We start from the raw sequence: 14984 nt of genomic DNA on the forward strand, positions 1-14984 counted from the left end.
AATCGCACCCCAATTCAAGCTTAATGAAACTAAAAATTTTTAACTTCTACATTCGACACCGAAACCTATCAAATCAAGTTGGATTGACCTCAAATTTTGCACACAAGTCATAAATGACATAACAGACCTATGAAAATTTTCAGAACTGGATTCCGACTCCGATATCAAAAAGTTAACTTCCCGGTCAAACTTCCAACTTAAACATCATATTTCGCCATTTCAAGCCTAATTCCACTACGGACTTCTATATAATTTTCCGTACATGCTCCTAAGTCCAAAATTTCCATACGGAACTATTAGAATCATTAGAATTCGAATCCGAGGTCGTTTATACATAAGTCAAATCTCCGGTCAACTCTTTTCATTAAGTTTCAAAAATGATAATTGTTCGTTTGATTAAATTTCGAATCTTCCGAAAATCAAACTCGATCATACCCACGGGTCATAATACATATTACGAAGCTGCTCGAGACCTTAAGTCACTAAACGGGGCGTTGATTCTTAAAATAACAAGTCAGGTCGTTACACAATCCAAGGCTTTTCCAAGGTTTAACAGGGTCTGATACATACCCGATCCACTAAAGAGTTTGTGGAGAGATCTGGGCACCCAGGGACAAGGAGAAGTACGCAAAGTGTTGGGACAATTGCCTTCGCTAATGGAAGTCAAGCCGTGCAAGGAACTCATTGAGGCGGTCACTGCCTTTTGGGACAAGGAAAGAATGGTATTCAGATTTGGAGATATTGAATTGACACCATTGCTAGAAGAAATCGGAGGTTATGTTGAAAATACAAGTCTGTTGTGAAGGGATAAAAAGTGGGAAAGGGGTGAAATGATCATTCCAAAAAATCCTTCACCTCAAGAGTTTTGTGAAAAGCTAGGTTTGCAAGGAGGCAAAATAATGACCCATGTAATGAAGTCCAAAATTTCACTTCAGTACTTGTATGATAGATTCGGGTATGCTCGAGAGATATATAATATAGAATCACACTGTCCCGATGCATGGAACCAAAAAAGGGTTTTTGCATTTGCCGTTTGTTTTCTAGGGTTGGTGGCTTTTCCTCGAGGAGCTAAAGAAGAAATTCACACCCGACTTATTATGATAGCTGATGTATTATTCAATGAGATAGACAGTAATCCTGGCACTATAGTGCCTATGATCTTGGTCGACATCTATCGGTCTTTGAGCCGTTGCAAAGACGGGCTAGACATTTTGAGGGATGCAACTTGCTACTTCAAATTTGGCTGATTGAAAACCTCCAAAAGGTTAATGGAAAGCAGGCACTTCGCAAGCATATTGGAAATGACTATATTCTATCGCATGACTTGAGAGTAACTTTAGGGGTCAAGAAGATAAAACGCCCAGCTGATGTTGAAGGTTGGGTTAGGCTGCTAGATCGTTTGACAGAAGATTCGGTCCAATGGATGTTTGACTGGTTCCCTTCCTCGTAATGGGTGGTTTATGCCAGTGAAACCCCATACTTAGTTTTGATGGGAGTCCGAGGCTTTCGACTCTACATGCCAATAAGGGTGTGCCAATGAGGCCTTCGACCCTACGTGCCAGAAAATATTTCCTATCCACTGTTTGGTGTAGTATACTAAAAATTAAAATGCATTGCATAATTTTTAAGAAAATTAATTGTTTATAAAAATGCACTCCATATTCTTTAGCTTTAAGGGACTTTAAGGTAATTTTATCTTTAACCATACTAATGCATGAATTAATAGTCTTGGTATTGCTAATACCATGGTTTGCTATGTATTAGTTATATATGGGATAATACCAAATACATTGTATAACTAATACTTGCATTACTAATACGTAATTGAAAATGTGTACCAAACAAATGGAGTAGTAATACCAAAAGTTAATGCATGCATTATTTTCTCTGATGCATCCTACCAAACGACCCCTTAAAGTTTACAAGCTCGAGCACTTTTAGTCCACCTTAATTGAATCAAACGAATTCTACTAAAAATAATGGAACACCACGTTAAACATAAGAAAGAACTACATTGCTATCGGTCATTAATTATTTAACGGAACGAGCTAGTCTTAAACTAAGGAACTTCGTTGTCCTTGCTTATAAAGTATTCACGTTCTTCATTTTCTACAATTATATTAAAAAAATTTAGCTCTGAAAATTTGAATAATACATGTTTATAGATTTAATTAAACATCCATAGTTTATGCACTTCGCGATTGAATGGAGAATATGGAGTAGCGGAGGAGCTCTCAAAGTCATTGCTACCACCTTTGCCGCAACCATCTCGTCCTACTTTAGTTCACCATAGCGAAATCATCCCCTTCTTTTTTTGGCAATAGAATAATCTTGAAATTGTTGATCAATTAGATATATTTAAGATTCGATGTAACCCTTTAGATAAAAATTTTGCTAGTTTCTAATGGTGTTTGAAAGGTATGACTACCATGATATGATTGCTGAATTCGTAGAAAATAGAAACATAAGATATTGATTAAAAGAACACGAGATATAAAAAAAGAAAGGCTAGACTAGATGAGACTTAATTGGGATGATAATGAACAACCAAGTTTAAATTGCAACACCATTTAAAAGTCACATTTCATTGAAGATTGGCATCAAAAGATGACTGGGGAGAGAGAGTGACAAGTTAAACTAAACCAGTTTGTATTTAATTGGAGTAAAGCTATAGAAGACCGTCAATTCTTGATGGAAGCTATGTGGTTATGTTAGAGTGGACCATAAGTGCTCACATTTGCATACATAAGGGACTGTTATTGCTTAGTGTTATATAATATAAGGAGGATAGAAATAAAGCGACCAAAATTTAAGGGACAATTTGAGTTAAAAACACACATTAAAAACTAGAAAATATCTTCCTTTACAAAGTACACAAGTTTTAATAGGCATCTCAGCTGCAAACCTGTCGCAAAAACCCTAATCTCAGAAAGTTCGCTAAGGTTTCTGTCAAAACCTAACCAGCACTTCTTCACCGGCGGAACACCGAACCTTCGGCCGTCCGGCAGAGAACGTCACCTCAAATGGACTTCGATGAGTACGATTATCTGGAGAAGACTGTAGAAGAGCCCAACGGTGGTCCTTCTACAAAGAGCAAAGACAACAACAACAGCAGCGCCGAGAAGGAGAAGAGCGAGAAAGCCTATCGCCGAAGGGAGAGAGACGGGAGCGAGGAATACGCCGCCGAGGACGACAATAGAGATCGACGTAGTAGCAAAAGGTCTCGCGGCGACGGCGAAAAGGATAAGGAGAGAGATAAAGATAGAGATAGGGAAAGGGAAAGGTCGTCGAGGCATCGGAGCAGGGAGCGAGAATCGGAGAGAGACAGAGAGAGAAGCTCAAAGGACCGAGACCGAGAACGTGACAGAGAGAAGAGGGAGAAGGAGAAGGAGAAAGAGAGGGAGAAGGAACGAGAGAGGGAGAGGAAGAGTAGAGATCGGGATAGGGAGAGAGATAAGGAACGGGAGAAGGAGAAGGAGAAGGAGAAGGAGAAGGAGAAGGATAGAGAGAGGGAGAGGTCAAGGAGGAGCCGGAGTCGCTCCAGGATTGAACGAGAGCGAGAGAAGGAGCTGTCAAGAGACGTCGAGCGTGAACGTGACTTTGAATCACGAGACAGCAGGTGACAACACTCTTTGCATTTATCTTATGTTAAATGCATATCAATTTTTTCAGTTTATTATAAAAGGATTATTGTTTGTTGATAGTAATTATCAGTTCAAGTTGTAGTGTTTGGAGAATACTTTCTGATGTATATCAATGTGGCTATCAGCTACAACTATATAGCCGTTAATGTAGTGAAACAGCATTTGCATCTTATCTTCTTAATTTCTCAATTTGACTTTGTAGAATTGCTAGGTGCCACTATTTATCTTTTGTACTAGTTATTGATGTCTTTTGGTTCCTTTCAACGTCACTAGACACGTCCTTGATAAAAAAAATTATGCTAGGCTTGTCTGTTGACTGCTGTTGTGACCTAAAAAACTGAAAAATCAGGTTATGGCTCAGCTTAAGTATGTGTTTGAACACTCTCTGCTGAGTGTTTTTGAGTTCTAGTGGATTCAAACGGAAGAGACTTTTTGAAATAGTCTAAGTGCGTTAAAGAGTGTGAGTTTATCCATATAGGATGTAATATTCTGACTTGGGTTGAAATCGTAGATGGATTATTTGCACATCTTAATGGGCTAACAATGCGGAAACCCTTCAAGGCTTGATTGAAGAAGTGGCTTATTCCCACATATATTGAGTATGATAAGGTCTGTTAAGTTCCTTTTTGGCCTTTGAGATTATCACTCACTCTTGAATCCTTCCAATGTTTTTGCATTGATGGATTTAAGGTTACTTTTTCTTACATCTGTGAGATGTTGACAAATGATGTATTGGATTTCTAGGTTGGCAACGCATATGGTGCGAGGCTGTATCAGTTTTCAACCTTTTCTTCTGTATCGAGACGAAAGTGCATTAACTCTTTATGTGATTGTTTTTGTGAAAGCAGGGAAAAGTCTCAAAATTTTGGTGCTGGACAGCGAATAATGTCACAACTCACAACACCCACTGCATTCATATTCTTAACTTGAAGTTTATACTTGGAGATGCTTCAAAAGTTCAAATTATCTTCTAGAATATGCTCCATTGTACTTGTTTTCTTTTTAAATGGGAACGATGTGTGTCACTGGAGGTTGGAATTCTAGTTGCTTCCTGTTTAGATATAAAAATGAAACTCGTTTTGGGTCCTGGAGCATTTATAGGGAGAAACAATGTTATATTCAGATAAACAAGTAGACAAATGAAGTTAGCATTTTTCAACTAGCCTATCCAAAAACTTACAGAAGCTTTCTGACTTTTATCCGCGTTTTTCTTGAAAGGGCTTGCCTTGATGATCTTTCCTGCTGCAGGAGCTACTCTATCTAATCGATAAAGATGAAACATTTTGCACAGCGAGGGAGATTTTAGAGGATGATGATTCATCATGTCCTAATGTAATTTGTAGCATGTTCATGTATTTATGCAAGTTTGGTTAAACTTGGTTTATAGTAGTTGATTGTGTTCAAATGTAGCAGGTGCAATGATGTAAATGAAAATCCTCTCCCTTCTACATGTAACTTAAAATTTATAAACAGAGCCTCGTACTTTTCTTTACTATCCTTGAAATTAATGCGATATAAAGGTTGGTTTGCTTCAATATGTTCTGTGGATTGTGAAATAGGGAAAGCGAGGGTCTGCACTAACTCTCTAGCCAGTCAACGAGGTCATATTTAGATACTTCTTTGTTATGATCTGTGCCATACATATTCTCATTTTGGTCTGAGTCATTTATACAGGAGATTCAAGGAGAAGAAAGAAAAAATTGAACCAGAAGCTGATCCAGAAAGGGACCAGAGAACTGTTTTTGCTTACCAGGTAGGTTTCGATGTCTTTGTTTCTGCCTTGTTCATCTCCATACCTGAGCATTTCACACTAGGTGATTTAGCTGATCAATAGGCTCATTCACTGATTTATTTGGTCTGCACTTCTTATAGATGCCCCTGAAGGCAACTGAAAGGGATGTGTATGAGTTCTTCTCACAAGCAGGAAAGGTTAGTTCATTTGGTCTGCCTTTTGCTTCATGGTACATAAACTCTGCTGCTGGACAACTTGTGGTTTTATTATCAATGTGTGCTGGTTTACATTTCATTTTCTTGTGGTCCTCTAGAATTGATATGATACTTCATGTTTAGGAGCAAAAAAATGATTTGTGTTGTTCGCTTGATCCTACTTCCGTATACTATTAGTGCATGCTGTATGCTTCTCCTTGCTGTTGCAGTAACTGCTTCTCTCTCTGCCTTCTGTATCAGGTAGCTTAATTAATTTCTCATGTCTCAAGATTCTATACTTGATTGGATGCACAATGTAGTCTGATCAGGTTATAACTGATGGTTTTATGCATGACCTATTGCAGGTTTTGTGGTGTTTATAGTATGAGTACCAAAAGGGCCTCTAAATTCAATTTATCTATTTCTTTTGACATCCATTTCTACATTTCTAGGTGAGGGATGTGCGGTTAATCATGGACCGGAATTCAAGGCGATCTAAAGGAGTTGGGTATGTCTTTAATCAAATTCTATACCCTGCAAATTTTGCGTTTTATTTCTTTTCTTTTTTCTTTCTTAAGTAAATGTGCAATTGTGCATCTTGCTTTGTATAGTACTCCTAAAGTCTCAAGGATTGCGATAGTGCCGCTTTCATTTTGAATGTTAACCATTTGATGTAGCATTGGGGCATGATACGCCTCCTAATTCAAACTAAAGTGTTGTTTATCTACCGTGGTGGTTAATAAAGTTGCTGCGTTGCAGCCAGACTGTATTCTTGATTTGTTCCTTTGACTTCTGTGTGGTCTCTGTTACTCTCAGATGGTAGAAAAGCTGTGTTTCTCATATAGTTTTTTGCTTTTTTTTTTTAAAAAGATTTTCCTTTTGGTTTGTTCTATGAATTTCTGATGGCTAACACATTGCCAGTCCGAAGTCTGGTAAGGGAGGAAGGTTGTTGATTTGGAATAAAATAGGTCCAAGCATAGTGAAATGGAAAATGGGGATTTATGCCGATTCAAGTTGGGGATTGAGCCGTTGTTGTTAACATGCATTTCTGACTTCCCTTAAAATCATTATAGTGGCGGTGTAAAGGTTATTTGAATTGTATTTGTAAAAGGAAAAGGGTTATCTAGAGTGTCAAGTACTGTGAATTATAGTTAGAGTTGAATCTCAAGATTGCATCATTTGAAGTTTAGTTATGAGATATGGTCTGTAAATAATATACCAATTGTAAACGTAGTTTTAGATTAAAAATAATAATACACCAACTATAAACGTTGTAAGATGCCAATCAGTACAAATTGTCCTTAGAGCATTTAAAGTTTTTTTTTTGAATATCAAATCTTAAACCATATGCTTGCAAATGCATATAATTGAGTGCTACTGATATGTGCCTGTGGGACCCACCCGTATGTGTTTTTACCTCTGCTGAATCTGAGAGGTTTTGTTGAGCTCTCTTTACCTTTTTTCTTGTTGGGAGTTCCAGACATGGTTTTAATCTTATTGACATTGGTTATATATTGTTGTTCTAGGGCCTAGTACTGCCATTTCTAGGGCTGTCATGTCCTTTCCCTGGATGTCTTCTGTCACCAACCAGTAGATTTCTTTATGCACCTCAGTTTTGCCACGATGTGGTCTAAATACCTGATCTATGCTGTTATTTCAGTTGTGTTAATAACTTATTGATATCTGTGCAGGTACATTGAGTTTTATGATGCTATGTCTGTGCCAATGGCTATTGCTTTATCCGGTCGCTTGCTTTTTGGCCAACCAGTCATGGTAAAACCTTCTGAAGCTGAAAAAAACCTTGTTCAGTCAACTGCGTCTGGTGGTGGATCAGGGTTGGCAGGGCCAAATGCTGCCTCAGAGAGAAAACTTTATGTAGGAAATCTTCATTTCAACATGACAGAGTTACAGCTTAGACAGGTAACAAGATTGACGTCTTTATCTGCGTACAGTAACAAAAGCACCCGGATAGACACTTGTTATATGCAATGCATAATGGTGGAGGCTTAAATGCACATATTCTATGATGTTGATCCACCTTAACTTGTAGAATACCTGTCAGACAACTTAGGGCTCTTTGCTTCTTATAAATGATGTATCCGGTACAGATACCTATGTATGCGTTATTTTGTTTTTTAGATGGATATGATTGACTTCCGATGTCCTGAGACCGATCTCTGACTAAGCTTTTATTTTCTGTTTCTAATTGCATTCCATTATATCTGGTGTGTTCAGATTTTTGAAGCTTTTGGGCCAGTAGAGCTTGTACAATTACCTACAGATCCTGAAACAGGGCATTGTAAGGGGTTTGGATTTGTCCAAGTAAGTATTTTGCAGAACTGCAATGTTTCTCTTAAATATATATTCTTTTATCGTTATTTTATTTCTTTTAATAACGCCTTTATGTTTCAATTTGGGTTCATCTTAGTTTGCTCAACTCGAACATGCAAAGGCAGCTCAAAGCTTGAATGGCAAGCTTGAAATTGCGGGTCGCACCATCAAGGTATGTCTCTGTAGACCTTACTTCTCTAAATACTGTTGGATGGCTGTATTACTGAGCCTTTACTAACCTTTTTGGTTCAATGCAGGTTTCATCCGTTACTGAACATGTCGGAGTACAAGATGCTGGAGCTAAAACTGCAGATTTTGATGATGATGAAGGGGGTGGCTTGGTGAGTTTGCTCTTAAATCATTATATTGGAGGACTTTGCATGCCATCTTTTCCCTTAAGTAGGTTAGATACTTCGGAAATTATGAGTATGATAGCGGTGGTAAAAGGCCAATCCATGTGTTCTCATTTGACAGGCTGTCTGTTAGACATAACCAGAGAAAAGTGATGTTCTAGTTTACTGCATTATCATTATTAGCTTCTAGAGCCCGTTTGGATTGGCTGGGAAAAAGTGACTTTTAAGCACAAGTGCTTAAAAGCACTTTTTATGTACTTGAACTTGTTTTACAAATAAGCAGTTACGTGTTTGGATAGAAGTGCTCAAGCTAAAAAAAAGCTATTGAAATGTTTGGTAAACAAGTGCTGGTAAGCACTTTTTTCTGTTAAAATGACTGAGATGTCCTAAAGCTGTCAACACTAAAAATAAGCTTATTGATGCATTTTTAATTTTAAATTAACTCAAATGCAGATTAATTTGTGTATCAATTCAGTTTAAGTTATAATACTGATTAGATAAGATTATTTTAATTAATATAAAGTACTTATTGGGTAAAGCATTAATTAATAATTGTAATTAAAAAATATACTTAAACTATATAAACAATTCATATAAAATTACCCACAAAGTAAATAAATTAAAGTGAAGTACTTTTAAAAATCGAAGACCACGTAAAAGTTACTTTCTTGCTTTCATTTTTAGTTATGCAAATGAATAAAAAATGAAATTTGAACTAGTTAGAAAGCTTTTGAAGTTGAGAAACAAGTATTGCTAATCAGTTTAGAATACTCCTGAGGCTATGATACCGGTTAGGAAGAAATGGGAAGAAAAAGAAACGGGTTAGAGGTTTTAGTAAGAGAGGGTACTTTGGTAATAATAAAAGTATGTAAGGGATAATAGGGTAAATTACTTGGTCAAACTCAAGTAGCTTTTAAGCCCAAAAAAAAAAGTTGGGATAGACAACTTATTGCTTTTGGCTTGTTTTTAGTTTTTTGGCTTAACTTGACTTTTTGTATTTGCCAAACACCAAAATAAGCTAAAAAGTGCTTTTAAGCTGGTTTGACCAGCTTTTAAGCCAATCCAAACACCCTCTCTCTCTCTCTCTCTCTCTCTCTCTCTCTCTCTCTCTCTCTCTCTCTCTCTCTCTCTCTCTCCCTCCCTCTCTCTTGGCCGATCCATGTGTTCTCATTTGACAGGAGCTTTCTGTTAGACATAACCGGAGAAAAGTGATGTGCTAGTTTACTGCATTATCATTATAGCTTCTAGTCTCTCTCTCTCCCCCTGTTTTTTTTTTCGGGGGGGTGGGGGGGGGTGGGAGGAGCTGGCAATTGTACAAGTCAAAACCCTGGCAGGTTTTAACAGGACCAGCCACTCCTATGTTATTGAAATATTTGAGTTCTTGGATTGTTTTCAGTGGAAATTTAAAAGAAAACCGAATCAAACCAAAGAAAACTGACATAATATCGAACTCTTTTGACTCGGTTTGGTTTTCAATTAAAAAACTGACAACATTTGGTTTGGTTAAGTATTCAAGGAAAGAGCATAACCAAACCGAGTATTATAAATGTTATTTATTAAATTTTTATGGTGATAAATATTTTTTTTATAAATCTACTTTATATATTCTTAACCAAAAAAGTTATATAGGCATACTCATGGTGCTTTGTAGAGTTTTCATATCCTTCTATATATTATGTAGTACTCCTTCCGTTCCAGTTTATGTGAACCTATTTTCTTTTTGGTCCGTTCCAAAAAGAATGAGCCTTTTCTAAATTTGGAAACAATTTAGCTTAAACTTCCAAGTCTACCCTTAATGAGAAGCTTTTATAACCACACAAATACTCCGGATCCCTTTTTTGACTTGTTTAGCACCACAAATTCTAAAAATCTTCATTTTTTTCTTAAACTCCGTGCCCAATCAAACAGGTTCACGTAAATTGGAACTGAGGGATTAGTTATTTAAGAATGATTTATTTTCTGTTTTAATCATTACGATTAGATAAATTTGGAAACATTTATGGATGCAATGTTGTTGTTTGATCTACGAAAGTGAATAATTGTCGTGTCTCATGGTGGAATTTCTCACGTCTAGATGCTTTAATACAACAACAACCCATTATAATCCCACTAGTGGGGTCTGGGGAGGGTAGTTTGTACGCAGACCTTACCCCTACCCTGGGGTAGAGAGGTTGTTTCTGATAGACCCTCGGCTCCCTCCCTCCAAGAACTCCCTACCTTGCTCTTGGGGTGACTCGAACTCACAACCTCTTGGTTGGAAGTGGAGGGTGCTCACCACTAGAGCAACTCACTCTTGTCATATCTAGATGCTTTAATACATAATAGGTTAATCCATTTGTTCAATTCTTGCTAAGCATATACTGACCTGTTAGAAATTGTGTCTTTAGCTCTAGTAGCAATGAAATGAATTTGTATTTCATGTGAAAATAAACAGAAAAACCCAACAAAACCGAAAAACGACTATTTGTTTTGGTTTAGTTCTATAGTTAACAAACTGACTTACTAGTTGGTTTGGTTTCCTTTTAGATGAAAACCAAACCAAATTGAAACTGAACCATGAACACACCCTACTGAGCATAACACTAAAGATCAATGATAAAAAAAAAGATTATAACATGGAGCCATTATCAAGGCTAGGACGTTGTGCTTTGACTTCCTTTATTCATCTGGTTTATGTTGTTTTCAATGAGTGATATCATATTCTCCGAGGAAAATTCTTTTTATGTGTTGGAATATTGTAAAGCAGAATTCTGTGTGAGTGTTATTTCTTGTTTTTTTTACGTATTCTAGGAAACAATATAGTAGCTGTTCCTGAAAATTGTTAGTTCTTAAAGAAACTATTCTTGCTGAACTATTTACAAGACGCTCTTTTCATTTTGGGATGCTGGAAAATGTTTGACTTTGGCATTGGCATTGGCATTGGCATTGCATTCTAGAGAGTTCATTTTTTTACTATTTGAATTTTAAACGTTGATGTGATGTTTGCAATACCAAACTGACTTTTGATCGTCATTTTTATATTCTTACGCTACCTCTAGTGTAATATGCACGACTCAAATTAATATCTTATACCGTCTAGTCAAATACTATCATATAAAAGTACAATAGAGGAAGTGCTATATAATCTCTTCAACGGTATGCATGATATAGTTTTTGTGACCAGAAGTTTGTGTTGAACATGTGCAAAAGCTGAACGAGTTTATGATATGGGATCATTCTTCATTCTTTCTAATACTGCTGTGTAAAAAAAAATTAGGTTACCTAAGTGCACACTCTGCTAATACTCCCTTTCAGCTAGTTGATGCATAGTTTTCCCATTTTTGACTAAACCACCCTCAAAGCAGCGCAGTAGCAGCGATCTGATTTGATGCATCCTAGGAAGTAGAAGTATTAGAAAGCTGAACTTGTATTTCTTTAGGCTAATCCATTCTGAAGCTTCTCAGGAAGCAATAGGCTCATTTTGTTCATAATATGATAACTAATGGGAAGTCTTCCTTTCCTCTTTCTTTCTCTTTAAATTGACAAAAATTTATATTTTATTTTTTCTTTTTCTTTTTGGTAACTCTGAATGTGAATGCAAATTAGAAATCTGATGAATTCATTCTCTCTGATAATATATAGACAGAGAAGGCAAAGAACTGTCAGAAGAAAACTTTAGGCTGCTAATTGTTGCCAGCTCTATTATTAAATGCATACTCATATGAATCATTTTGTCCATATTCCAGGCCTTAAATGCTCAGTCAAGGGCCATGCTTATGGCAAAGTTGGACCGCAGCGGTGTTGCTTCAAGGTTTGTCCAGATTTCTCCTGCTCTTTGGGGAGTTCGTCTTTTCCCCCCTTTTTTTCCCGTGTGGGTGGGTGGGTAGTAGCCATGTTTCATGTCCCAAACTTGATGCTCAAATTTTCCTCTACAGTGTTGCGGGTACACTTGGAGTTCCTGCACTTAATGGAGCAGCTCCAGCTCAGATGAGCATGCCCATAGGTGGGGCAACAGCTTTTCCGAATATGCTCCCAACGCAAGTCATTGCTGCCATGGCTCCTGAACCCATTGGAATTCCCAGCGAGTGTTTGCTATTAAAAAATATGTTTGATCCTGCAACCGAGGTTTGTGTCCCCGTGGAATTTCATATTTAACATTACGTTTTTGACCATCAAGGCTAGGGAGGTGCATATCTTAATTCTCTATTTTTTTCAATAATATTAATCTTTCAAGTATGTGCTGCAGACGGATCCAGAATTTGATTTGGATATTAAAGATGATGTAAAGGAGGAGTGTTCCAAGTATGGCAGGGTCAAGCACATCCATGTGGACAAGTATGTGGTTAATTTATGTGGGGTCAAATTTTGAGCTCTTTTGACTTATAAGATGCATTGATTCCTTTGCCTGGTATATCCTTTAATTTGGTTTGTGAGACCTTCTGGGTAGGTTTTTCCTTTTGCTCTTCTTGGCAGCACAGGGATGCTGTCCCAGTTGCTTTTGGTTTTAAAAAGAAAAAGGGAAAGACCAAAGTCGCTTTTGGCAGTCAAGCTAAACTATGCCATGTTATGGTCCCTCTGATAAGGCTTCAAATTTGATTGTCAAATGACCTGTTGATTTACAAGTGGCTGGTGCTTCATTCCTGTTATAGACAAATCTCTCTCAAATACTATCCTCTAATAAGCAGCTATTCCAATTGGCTGCTTACTTTTAAATTAATGCTATTTTCTTCAGCTGTTGATTCTTGAAGTATCTTTTGGCAGGAATAGCTCTGGTTACGTATACTTGCGGTTTGATAGCGCCGAAGGTGCATCTCGTGCTCAACAAGCTATGCACAAGAGATGGTTTGCTGGCAGATCGATTTCAGCCATCTTCTTGGTAAATGTCTAGTTCTCCAAGCATTTTCGTGTCCTTATCTCTTTCTTCCAATGCATAAGCGGTTCATGAAATTTGTTTTTTTTGGGGGGGGGGGTGGGGTGGGTGGGTTGGGGTTGCTGAACGTTTGTTTCTACCCTACGAGTCTATTTCTCAAGGTGTTGACTTGTTCCTATTCTGTTTTCTTCTTGTTGTGTAGGTTAATATTTCTCTTTTATTTGTGGCTTTTTGATGTCTAGGAAGATATTTTCTATTTAATATGACTTTTTGTAAAGATATTCCATGAGTAGTAGTGGTAGGTAGCTGTGAAGTGGAATTTGAGTTCAGACAAATAAAAGATTCCCCAATAAGAACTCGTTTCACAGTGATAACACATTCTCCTACCCAACTCATCAAACTTTGGGCAGCTTGCGAACTTCCGTAATAATTTTGACAGCAATAAGCACTTTGTTCTCACTTCCCTGAAGCATGAATATGCTTATCAGAACTTGTTAATTCCCTAGAGCATTCATTTCTTTTTTCACTCACCCTTTTCTCCCTATATAAGATGGGGTAAAATCGACTAAAGTGTTTTTTGGTTATAACTGTTATATGAAGTTTTGACAGTTTTTGCCTAGCTCTTGTTTTACATGAAACACAGTTTGATTTTCTGAATGTATTTTTCCTGTTCTTGCAGCAACCTTATGAATATGATGCGAAGTTCAAAGGTACAGGCTGAAAGGTTTCAGACGGGGGGCTATCTATGATGTCTGAAGACTGCTGATTTGTTTATTAGTAATTGCAAAAACTGCAGCCTGATTTTGTATTTAAGTTCAGATCTTAGTGATACCAAAAACTCCTAAAAGGTACTGTATAAGCTAGACAGATGAGGGTTATATATGTTATTGAGGGAAGGTTCTGTAATTTTAACCGAGTATTATCATTTGTCAACCATGATACTTTGGGCCCCATCTTGTTTTCAATTAATAGAGGTCTGAATCAATGTTTCAGAGCTCAACTCATTGTGTGCATTTGTTTTCTTTATAAACTTATTTGGTCTTAATAGGTTTGATTCATTCATATATTTTACATACCTTAATGTATGTTAATTTATAAAATCATTAGAATCTTTACTTAAAGATTCATCTTAGAAGGCAAGAAGGCCTGATTGTCGCCTAATCTTGCACCGATTTTATGAGTTCCAATTGTACTACTTTTTTCTATTTCAAATCATGATGGTTATGAGCATGTGGTGTCCTCACCTGTCTAGGAAATACAAAAAGAAAAGAAAAAGTATTGATATGGCTTTTTACTAATAAAGATTCACGTATGCTGCTTGGTAGTTGAACTGAAGTGTCATAATTACAAGTTAGTTATGAAACTTGCGTCTTATTCCCTAAACCCTATTTGTAATTTGATCTGTTGAAATGATCTGATGTAAAAGTATAGCTAAGGAATGACGAGGTTGGAAAACTTAATACTCCTTTATATCTACATTTTTAAGTCCATTCAAAATTAAGGATTTATTTTCGTCAAGGAAAAAGATGTATCTTTTTCTTTTTCTTGAACAACTTATTTTTGACTTTGTTCCAAAAGAAAGAGAAAAAATCCCCATATGCTGCCGCAACAAAAAATAAACAATTTAAGTCTGGACGTTTTCCTTCAAACCAATTCAAAATTAAATTTAAACACCTAGTTTAATATATAAAGTGTTTAACCTATAACAATATGCAATTCATGGCCACATACACTTAGAGATAAAAGTAGACAAACGATTTAAGGAGACGAATGCATTATGCAATTGGATGGGATTAGAGTTGCAATCCACTTGTAAAAATAGGTAAGTTTGTTCCCTCTACATATGCTGGAGCAAGAGAATGCACGCCTTGGCTTGCATTG

At 36.8% G+C, this 14984-nt stretch overlaps 1 protein-coding gene across 3 annotated transcripts; it reads left to right on the forward strand.

Annotated features, from left to right (window-relative positions):
• The first annotated feature begins 2836 nt into the window (after positions 1-2836).
• On the forward strand, positions 2837-14103 carry LOC107827897 (uncharacterized). 3 transcript variants are annotated; one of them, XM_075228321.1, is made up of 14 exons: positions 3587-3619; positions 4156-4253; positions 5319-5397; positions 5517-5573; positions 6023-6078; positions 7262-7490; positions 7806-7892; positions 7999-8073; positions 8159-8242; positions 11980-12044; positions 12169-12358; positions 12480-12568; positions 12995-13109; positions 13783-14103. In XM_075228321.1, exons 2-14 carry the CDS (start codon positions 4246-4248, stop codon positions 13822-13824), a joined length of 1176 nt encoding a protein of 391 aa, XP_075084422.1. In that variant the 5' UTR covers positions 3587-3619; positions 4156-4245; the 3' UTR covers positions 13825-14103. The 3 variants fall into 3 exon arrangements, with proteins under 3 accessions (XP_075084420.1, XP_075084422.1, XP_075084421.1); XM_075228319.1 differs by lacking the exon at positions 4156-4253 and having other exon boundaries at positions 2837-3619; XM_075228320.1 differs by lacking the exons at positions 3587-3619; positions 4156-4253 and adding an exon at positions 4406-4976.
• The last annotated feature ends 881 nt before the right edge of the window (positions 14104-14984 follow it).

This window comes from Nicotiana tabacum, chromosome 13 (genome assembly GCF_000715075.1).
Source record: "Nicotiana tabacum cultivar K326 chromosome 13, ASM71507v2, whole genome shotgun sequence".
NCBI lineage: Eukaryota > Viridiplantae > Streptophyta > Magnoliopsida > Solanales > Solanaceae > Nicotiana > Nicotiana tabacum.